General features: G+C 42.6%; 1 protein-coding gene across 1 annotated transcript in view; it reads right to left on the bottom strand.

Moving 5' to 3' along the window:
- Window positions 1–10,816, bottom strand: part of SLC7A2 (solute carrier family 7 (cationic amino acid transporter, y+ system), member 2) — a 23,371-nt gene extending 12,555 nt beyond the window's left edge. Inside the window, exons 1-3 of the mRNA XM_010159194.1 lie at window positions 10,750–10,816; window positions 3,876–4,266; window positions 2,494–2,649 (exon numbers count right to left, since the gene is read on the bottom strand). Coding sequence (XP_010157496.1) covers window positions 2,494–2,649; window positions 3,876–4,251 — 532 coding nt within the window. The 5' untranslated portion in view covers window positions 4,252–4,266; window positions 10,750–10,816. The remainder of the gene's footprint in view (window positions 1–2,493; window positions 2,650–3,875; window positions 4,267–10,749) is intronic.
- Window positions 10,817–11,052: the final 236 nt, after the last annotated feature.

Raw genomic sequence — 11,052 nt, 5'->3', positions numbered from 1 at the left:
TGAGCAGATCAGGAAAAATTAAATGTGATGGGAAAGCCTCCACAGGTTCTTTGCACTCTGTTTCCACTATTATCACATACATGCTTTCCCTCATTATTTTGAGATTAAGTCTGAAAATTTTAAGCCTCCCAAAATAATGTCCAAAAAATGTCCAACCCTGCCAATGAGACATTTGGTATCTCATCATAGCACAGAAGTTATGATATGAGCTGCTCACACTGTCTTCACCGAGAACATTTCTATTGGAAATAGGTGGATGCTTTCTTTAGCTTAGTTTCTGAGAAAAAAAGCAGTGTCTCAATCAACCTCATGCACTATGAAACATGGCATGTACATTTCTTTTAAGTTCTTTCTGCAGGGGGAAAAAAATACCCAAACCCAAAACAGATTTCTGTGGACTTTCCCTTGTGCCCAGCACATAACATTTTCTGTAAAATGTCATCTGCTACTCCTACGATTCATCTTTGCGCAGCTCAGACTCCAACAATGGTGTTGTGGTGTTGTGTTCGGGCTGCACAGCCCTGAGCCATCCCCACTGCCCCTCCTCTGAGCAGCGGTGAGTTCCACCCAGTTAATTCACTGGTAGTTCAGTTACTTACCACAGAGACCCGGAGAGGTGATTTGCAGCACAAGCACAAGAGAAGTGAAGAAGGAACGATGGTGAACCGCAAGCCTGGCGGGATGCTGGACTAAAGCTAGTCTAGTAAACTCCCTCATCTTCCTAAGTGCAGACACAGCGGCCTCAGCACTGACTGTTAATGCCGATAATTCACCAAGTATGTTCTGTCTGCAAGCATGAAATTCTTTGGGATCTCAAGGAATTTATAACTTCTACAAAATGAATGCATTTAAGTAATACTCTACTCTTAAAATTGTACAATTATCTTCCTCAAGATTCCACTCTATGTTTGCTACTTTCTTTAAAGTGGCAAATAAGTGGCTTAAATTAGTGACCATATGACAACCACCTCAGTAATTTGGGGTAGAATTTCTGGAAGGATGGATGTTGAGTCAGGTTGGGACTACCTACACTGCCACGTGACTCAAAGTGTAAGTGTGTAGATTACATATCAGGACAGGGAGATTTAGATTGTGTGTCAGGAAGAAGTTCTTCACAGAGAGAGCGGTGAGGCACTGGAACAGGTTGCCCAGAGAAGCGGTGGATGCCCCATCCCCGGAAGTGTTCAAGGCCAGGCTGGATGAGGCTTTGAGCAACCTGGTCTAGTGGAAGGTGTCTCTGCCCATGGCAGGGGGGTTGGAACTGGATGGTCTTTAAGGTCCCTTCCAACCCCAACCCTTCTGTGATTCTATGATTCTAAATCCTAAATCTTTTAAATAACATAGCTCTCAAACATTTTTCAATCAGGGACTTCAGCACCTTATGTATTTTTGTGTTCACTGCTTTCTTCTAGTAAAACAAAACAAATGAAGCAGAAGGAAGACATGAACTGAAGACACAAGCACAGCCATAAATTAAGGGTTACTGCTCTAGAAGCTCATGTTTTTATATACAGAGACCTAATGAAAACTTGGGATGCACTGGCCGCTCATTCTAGCATTAGGAGTTGAATGGAAATGTTTCCTCAAGAAGTGAGTCAAAAAAGGCCCTCGTAACAGAGTATGACAACAGAAGGTTATACCTGTATAATAACATATCAGTTTCACTCTCCAGGGAAGTAAAGCTCACGCTTTTGAACACAACTAATATTTGAGACATGTTTAAGACCTCTGCTGAATACTGAAATACTTCTAGTACCCGCTGAAAACAAACTATACACTATAAAATACACACACTGCTTCCTTGTGGAAAGCAATTGTTTAACACAAACAGGCAAATAAGTTGCAGTATGTTTGGGCTTTCCAATCCCTCAAAAAGCTGGTGTCAATTTTTGTGATTTAAAACACGGTACCTAAGTAAAGATGTAAAAGAAAGAGGACTGAGTGGAGTAGTCATGAAAGGTTTACTCAGGTTTCTAACCAGTCTGTCAGGCCATGCCAGTACCTTGGAGTGTCCTTTAGCTCAAACACGTTCTAGGCTAGACAACTCTTTTGAAGACTTAAAAAGAGGACAGTTATTTTATACTGAATAAGTTAACAATTTAGACAGAAAAAAACCCTCACAAAACCCACTACATGTACAATATGTTACTTAAGGAGAGCCCAACACAATACCAAGCATTCACCAGCAATAAAGCCATAAAAAACTCACAAAACTATCATTTCACTGTTATCATTAATCTGTATCATGGGTTTTATAAAAAAGAACTGGCAAGTGATATTTTCATGTCTCACAAAAAAAAAAAAAAGAGGGTAGACATGAAAATTAGATTATGCAAATGTAATTCCTGGAGTCATCGTGTCAATGCACATCTAAGCATCTCGGACATTATAAGGGTATTTCTGATAAAACACAAACTACAATTGAACATTTTTGTCTGTAAGAAGAACCCTGACATCACAACCACCATAAACGAAACCATGTATGTGTCTTACCTGATAAAAGCAGTATAAGAATTACAGCAAAGATGTCGGGATACTCTGCTAGCCCAGAGGAATTCATTTTTAAGTAGGTTCTGAACACATGACCGATCTGTTTTCCAAGAAGTTCATCAAATGTGCCACTCCAGGCTCTCGCTACGCTTGATGTACCTTTACAAAACACATACATGTTTAGGGTTTTGCAGACATACAAGGATACAGCTACTTCTACTGAAAAAAAATTAAGCATGTTGCTACTTACATTTTAAAAAGTTGCGCTCGTGTTATAACAGTGATTTTTTTTTTTTGCCAAGGGATTTTAACATTATATAATTTTTCTACATAGTTAAATGATAAGTTATTATTCCACAACGAAAATATTTTGTACCTCATCTATTCCCAAAATATTGCAGAAATTATTTCTTATAATTTATATCTGATGTCATTCTGGAAGACACTTATTTCTGAAGCTACAATATGGTGTAAGTTATTCAGTATAAAGCAATGTAAGAAAGAACATGAAGGGAAGTTAGTTCATCTGGAAGTAAAGCAAAAAATCACTAGGAAGATGTATATTGCTGGAGGCAGTATTTAAGACTAACACTCTCCTCTGGTAAAGTGTGTGTGTGGCCACAGCTCAATACAATCTTACTTTTGCCACTCTCCTATCAAGAAATACACTTTAATACAATACTTGGGCATCTTGCAGTGGTTTGGGTAACAGTTCTGTAGTTAGCTATACATATGCAGCCAGGTGTGGTTGTATACAACACAATGGATGCTTGGAACACGTACCTCTGGAAGAAAACATTTTTGAATCAAAAAACATCTCTGCTAAAGCACTGAAATAATTATTTAAATATCTGCCATATAAGCACTGATTTTATTCAGATGTGGTCAATTTTGTATTTTATGGGATTACATGATAGGACACCACTTAATTAGCATGAGGTTATAGTAACAAGTTAGTACTTAAACTTCCTGAGTTTGTTGAAGTGAGATACTATAGTGATGGGGTCCCTGTAAATGTCCTTGCTGTGTATATTCAGGAACAAAATACTTATTGATTTTACTGAAATTATTTTTGTTGACCAAAGACAGCAAAGAAATCCTGTTTATTCTTGTGCATCCTCACTGAACTGTCTGACACAATTTTCATACAAGTTACTCAGCCCACGCTGCTGAAGACAGACTGTTTGAAAAAGCATCTTGCAAAATATCTGTATACAATGGTGATGCGCAGGAGGAAGCAACCTAATCAAGCTACCTTGGCTATTTGATCCCAGCAGGAGTAAAAAGCAATAGTAGCTAAGGACAGACAGAAGACAGACCTAAATCCGTATCTTTTATCTGCTGCCTCAAAAACCCTTGAGACCTGTGTTTGTTCTTAACCTTACCTATTACATAGGATAAAATGAGATTCCAACCAGTGATAAAAGCCCACAGTTCACCGACGGTTACGTAAGTATACAAATACGCAGAACCAGTCTTGGGAACGCGAGCACCAAACTCGGCGTAGCAGAGACCTGCCATCACAGATGCCAGCGCAGCAATGAGGAAAGAAACGATGATGCTAGGTCCAGAATCGGATTTGGCTACTTCCCCAGCAAGGACATAAACACCAGCACCAAGGGTACTCCCTACTCCCAGGGCTATAAGGTCCACCGTCGACAAGCATCGGCACAACTTGGTGTCCTCCAGACTTTCACCACCGACATTCTTCTTCCGCACCAGACACCGAACAAAGGACAAAGCTGGTCCACAGGGCAACATGCTGGATGTAGAGCTCTGAAATAACATAAATCATTACAGTACATAAAAGGCAGCATGGATATTGGTGAAAACCAGGTAAAGAAATATACTGCATATAGAACTTAAATCACACCTACCAATTTATACATTTACACTCTTCTATAACATTAAATAAGCCGACATGCGCTTTTTCCCCAGGAAACATATTAGGGGTTCAGTATTCCTAATTTTATATTTAGCACTTATTTCCCCAGGAAAAGATATCTATTATCTTTCGGTTTACTACACTGCTGTAAAAAAAGGAGAAACTGTTTCTATTTATCTGCTGATGGCCACTCCTTATCCATTTCTAAACCAGAACCAACGTCGATTATGTTGTATATCATAAGGACTGTTAAGACAAGGATCAGCACCAACATAAATAAGGATTTTAAGATCTAAAACTCCAGCACCAAGGCTATAAACACCAAAAGCTTTAAAATGTAATCCTCTGACAGAGCCAATGCCATCTCCTTTTTCCTTCAAATAGATGACTTTTGCCTTTAGAATTTACTTCAGTAAAAACTGCTTGAAAGCAGATTAAAATAGTATTTCTACACCCTCCCACACCAATTAAGTTTCCCAGAACTAATTATCTTCACATGAAATCTCAACCAACTCTCCCTGACAACCATCTAACAAAACCTGATGGGGTAAGTGTTCATCCCATGCCGGGTGCAGTTCTTCACTATTCTGAGTGCACGTTGCAGTATGGGGTGCGACCAGCTCTTGTGACCAGCTAGGCCCTGGAGGCCAGCCAGTGGGCAGTGCTTCTCTGGCCTGTCATATGGGTGCCTGCTCAGAGAAACAGCAGTGACCCTGCTTCCCAGCTCAACAGAATGGTAGCCAATACTTCAATCCACGAACAGCAATGACTGCATCAAGATGGACAGCTCACTTAACAGTGTTTGATCCTACAATAAAGAGTCAGAAGCAAGAGAACTGCCATCCTGATATGAGATTGCTTGGAAAAAATCCCCTTGGGTATGGAAAAGAGAGAGAGAGAGAGAATCAAAGAATTGTTTAGGTTTGAAAAGACCTTTAGGATCATCAAGTCCAACCTTTAACCTAACACTGCCAAGTCCATCACTAAATGATGTCCCTAAACACATGTATTAAACACGTCCAGGGAAGGGGACTCCACCACCTCCCTGGGCAGCCTGTTCCAATGCCTGACAATCCTTTTGGTGAAGAAATTTTTCCTAATATCCAATCTAAACCGCCCCTGGTGCAACTTGAGGTTGTTTCCTCTTGTCCTGTCACTTGACACTTGGGAGAAGAGGTGCCTTCCCTAGCTGGCTCACTCACCAGCTGTGTCCGAAAGTTACCTTCTTCTGCACACTCCAGGAACCTTCAAGACTGTCTCCTCTCCGCTGCACTGTATTTCCAGCAGACATCTGGTAAGTTGAAGTCCCCCACGAGAACAAGGGCTAGTGATTGTGAGACTTCTCCCAGCTGCTTACCCTATCCTGATTGCGTGTTCTGCAACAGACTCCCACCATGATATCTGCCTTGTTGGCCTTCCCCGTGATTGTTACTAACAAGCACTCAACCATATGATCACTCTACACAATGAAAACAGTCCCTAACATACAGGGCTGACCTACCACCTCTTTCCTTGCCTGTCCCGTCTGAAGAGTTTGTGGCCGTCCACTGCAGCACTGAAGTTGTGTAAGTCATCCCACCATGTTTCCATGATGGCAAACACATCAGTTTTCCCACTGTGCAATGACTTCCACCTCCTCCTGTTTGCTGCCCATGCTGAATGCATTGGTGTAGAGGCACTTCAGCTGGGCTACTCATCCTGACACCTTTTTGATAGGAGAAGCCCCATCCCTACATGACCGTTGTCAGGTGCTTCTGTGGTTTCTAACACATCAGTAGGCCCTGCATCTTTGCTGACCCATGGATTTCCATGCCCTACCTCAGACCAAAGGACCTTGCTAGCATTCTGTCCCTCAAACATTGGCATGCTGCCCCTAGGCTTACCTCTAGCAAGGTTTTATCCCATTCCCTAGTTCATCCCATCAAATCTAGTTTAAGAGCCCTACTAACTCCTGTGCGGGAGGAGTTTTCCGCCTTTGAAACACGTGTATCCTCTTTGTGCCAGCAGCTCTGGTGTCATATAAACAGAGCCATGATAAAAAAACCCCAAAATTCTGCCAGTGACACCAGGCTCAGAGCCAGGTATTGATCTGCTGGGTCTGTGCAAAAACATTTTCTCCCTCCTCCTGTAATAGCTCCCCACGTACACTCGGACATGCCACTTCTGTCTTCAAAAAGCAGTCTTAAAAAAAGGTCTACATTCTCTTTCAAGGAAAGGGAAGTTGGTAAAAGGTAGTGAATGGAATTTAATAGCTCTGGGCAATGGTGCTTAACGCCCCTTAAGAAGGTGATAGCTGCCCCAGGGCAGGGGAGGGAGGCAAGACAGGCAGGTTTCCAAAGCCCTGCTGCAATTAGGCAGTCCTTTCAGCCCGCCAGACTCCCAGAGATATGTACCTGCCCATGGCGTGCAGACTTCATCCACTGAGGAGACTTCACACACCAGCGTCACAATTAAGAAAATGTGCATGTGGACAGACAAAAGATATCCATAAGCTCTCCCGAGGGCAATCAGCATTGAACTGCTCAGGCAAAATGCCCCGCTGTAGCTCCTGAACTCATCAGTAAGAGCAGCCTTTCTTTGGGCCTGAGGCTGAGGCACTCCACTCCCCCAAAGTCAGGTTTGAAGATCCTGGACTGTACTTTGACAAGTACTCCCAAGGCCATTATGGAGTTTTTTCCCCATAATGACACTTCTGAAACTGTAACAATCACTTAAGATGTTATGTTAAAGTACACATGTATATCCATGGCCACAGGCTCTTGTGATTCCATGCCCTTCACCTTAGCAATTTCAGTGTTGCAGAAACATGACATTTTTATTAGGAATTATTTCCCCCACTCCCCAGTGATAGTTCATTTGGTATTTCACTAACAGGATAAGCTACTCTAGCAAACTCTCGGAACACTAAAGAGATTCCAATCCTTTTGTTATTCAAACAGCATCTGGCTCTGCTCCTTTGCAATTTGGGACAAGTAGTCCTGAAGGTTGTAAAGTTATCTAGTGCAGTGGCCAGGTGGGTGACATTATGGTTTTCTCTCCCGAGAAGGAATCCTTGTGACAAAACAGGAGTTTTTTTCCTGCTTCTACTTTCTTGCAGAGATGGCAGGAGGGTGGTTCTTGCTAGCCACAAGCTAGTAAGACGAAGTACCTGTTCTGACTCCAACCCACTCTTTCTTCTTTAGCTTTTAAAAACTGGAGCACAACCAAAGACAAAGTTCAAGATACAAACTTTGTGTCTGCAGAGAAAAAAAAATATCTGATACACATGAGAAACTCTCCTTTTAGGTATATCCACCCTAACATTGGCTTGATGAACACACATCCTTGTATGATGACCACTGCAATCCAGAACGTCTTACCACTTGTCTCCTATAGTTACTATGCACATGTGCATAATAAACAATGTCTGAACACAGCTTCACAGCTTCTCTTGCCGTGCACCAAGTGCAAAGCACCAGCTCAGACATGGCCACCTTTCACAGCTGGCCAAGACACCCCATGACTGCAGAACTGATCACTTCATACCCCGTACGAAGGTGCAGCAGGAAGAAAAGATGAGCTTAGGAGGCTACTTGGCCCCACGCAGGACCAAATGACATAGGTAAGTGGCGATACACATCTTCAGAGATCGCAGAGAGGTGTAACCTTTTTCTGAGGTGCCCCTTGTAGGACAGACCCTTTCATGCACTATGCCCTCGGAAAGCACAGCCGGGGCTCTGCCCCAGTGCTGCGCACAAGCTCGACTTATCCCAACGCTGCACCCGAGCACGCCCAAACGCAGACCTACCGAAGCCTAGAAGGTTACAGCCTTTTGGTGGCAGTATCGTCCTAGACAAGCGTACACTGACTGCAACCACACACACTCGTAAAAAGGGTCTTCCTCCTGCCCCGTACAAGTGGGCAAATCTCACTGTTTCCGTTCCTGTGGAACTTTAGGACAGATTGGAACATGAAGTAGCATGAGTGAACACAGAAATAAATGATCTCTCCTACTTTTTGACCAGTAGGTCTCAGTATTTCCTAACTGCTCCTTATTACTTCCTCCTTGCCCGGTTGCTGTCTAAGCCTGCCTCGTCCTAGGAGAACGCTGTGGCCTCTGCTTCCTCCGAGCCCTCCTGGGGAGGCACATTGACAGCTTAAGAAATTGGGGGGTTTGGCAATATACTGGGTAATCAACGGAGAAGGAAGCAAGGTCTCTTAATGCTCTGCTGCTGAGCCTTCTCTGAGGCACCCATCCCACGTTTCTTAGGACAGGGCGGGAGACCTGCCTGCCTCTGAACAGTGGCATTGGGCATGTCGCCTGGAAGGGTGATCAGTCACGGTGGGCTGAGCCTTTCATGCAGTTTAAACAAAGACTGAATCCTGAGCTTGTGCAGCATTTAAGCATAGGAAGTCAGTGATAAGAAACCAAAAACGAAAAAGCCCTTGCACTCACCAACCGTGTGCAGCTATTTCTAATTCAGGTGAGGAGCAGACCCAACCTGCTGCTTCTCCCGGGCGTTCAAACCTGCACTCGGCTCCCCTTTGGCAAAGTCTACTTTGCAGGGACATTCGTCACAAGCAAACACCTGTGAGGCCCATTTGTCACTGACCTTGGCACGTTCCTTCTCCTGCCTGCAACTGAGGAGGCAGCTCCCTGGCTCCGCGTGCACTGGGTCACTGCGCTCCTGAAGTCTCTGGGCACTCGGTTTTTCTTTAGCTACAGATTAGTCTGTAACACAGAACACACCTCCAACAGCCCTCCAACAGCCAGGGAGGCCCCCAATTCGGCTGCCCGAGACTTCAGGACCAATGTTCAGCCCATGCTCAAGCCTCCACCTTCCTTGAACGCATTCCTAGAAAGAAGCGTAGTGCCACCCACACTGCAGTTTAGTTTTACCCCTTCAACTGCCTGCGACAGAGACAGGTGGGACAGGAGTGCTGGGCTTAGACAGGAAAGGAACTGGACAGATCTAACACAGGGGGAAAATACCCCAAAAGCTTCCTCATATCTAACGGGCAGTCACGGTATTTAGCAGGAACATCTGATGGCTGTCCCTGGTTAGCCCTCTTCTAGCAGGAAAAGTTTGGTGTCAAAAAACTCCTAACTATAAACACAATGCATGGGACAAAGTCTCCATCGGCAAAGTTTGTATTCATCGCTAAAACTGCTTTGACTGCTCCACGGTCATGTAAAATTTACCATTTTTGCAAAGGATTTTCCATGCAAAAATAACCTAAGAGCCTCCTACCCCAAAACAAAACACAAACAGTATTGGAGCTAAATGGTAACCTATATATCACCACACTCTTCCATTAAAACAACATTTTAATTTCATTACGTGTAGTAAGCGGTTTAAGTTATCACACATGAAACCCAAGGTACAGGTGGGAAAACCCAAAGTTTTGCTGCATTTGCCATTCAATTTTTCCTACAAAATTTTCCATTAAAAGCTCTGATAAAAAGAGATACAAATCTCATATGGAAAGTACTGTTATAACGCAATATAAAACCTCTGTTACTTAGATCTATGTTTGAAGATTGATGAAGCAAACATAACTTTGAGATATTTGACTTACTATTTTGTTGAGCTAATATTCTATACGATAATGTAGTAGATTAATATTTTAAACAGCATACCAATTAGGGAGAAAATAGTCCAATAAGTTTATAACATATTGAAAATGGGAAAATATAAATATATACTGATTATATACAGTTTAGAGACTTCCTTCAGACTCATTTTCCTGAAAAAAATGCAGAAGTTTATATTTTATATTTTCCATCTGTAGAATTTAGGAGAAAGTGTTTGTTTGCCCTTAGGTACATTTAGTCTTATTCAAAATCGCAGTATTACATTGATTAGATCTAGTGCAATAATTTATGAAAGCAAAAGAATTCAGAGATGAAACAAAACTAGGTATAGTCTATGATTTCTGTGTACACACGTGCACCAACAATGCATGATTTTACTGCAAGTGTCCTAAAAGTTGATGTGGTGCCCAAGACCTTCACAAAACTCCTAATGTTTTGAACTATTTAAAAGTAGTGTTTTAAATAATACCTAAAGCCCTAAAATTGGAAAGCAGCACCTGTGACAGAAGTCAAATATGTATAAAATGGAAAAGGAGAGCTTTAGGACCCCAAAGCAGGAACTTTCCAGTCAGACTGGGAAGGAAAACATAAATTGCATCTGCTATATATTAACATTGCCATTTGCACTTTGTCAGAGACTTAATAATGCTGTAATGCAAACTAAATGTAATACTGCATACCACAGCTCTTGCTACTCAAAAAGCACATATGTTAAAGGCAAAGTTTCCTGTGATAAGCTGCGTCGCTTTCAGGTTACTACTACTTACTGTTACTTTCAGCAGTAAACTTCCTTACAAACCTGATTCAGAGCAACTTCTGCTGGGCAAACTTCTGCTCCTCTTACCCAGTCCCAAACTTCTGCTGTCCTAAATGGAAGAGGAATGACTGAAAGTGATTTTATTAAAACATTTGCTTTAACAGCCAGCTGTAAATGGCGTGAGAGCCGTTGGTGCTGAGGGGTGGAGGCTCCACAGCCCCGGGTGATTGGAGGGCTGAGAGCCGGACAGCTATTTGCCCAGCTAAGGTGGGGAGGGAGAGTCAGAAAGTCTTGCTGCTGTTTAGATAAATCATACCCACTCTCTTGACGACACAAAATCCAACT

This window comes from Eurypyga helias, unplaced genomic scaffold, assembly GCF_000690775.1.
Source record: "Eurypyga helias isolate BGI_N326 unplaced genomic scaffold, ASM69077v1 scaffold6419, whole genome shotgun sequence".
In the NCBI taxonomy this organism is placed as follows: Eukaryota; Metazoa; Chordata; class Aves; order Eurypygiformes; family Eurypygidae; genus Eurypyga; species Eurypyga helias.
The sequence above is the reverse complement of the archived record's forward strand: the minus strand, read 5'-3'. Positions and strand labels throughout refer to the sequence as shown.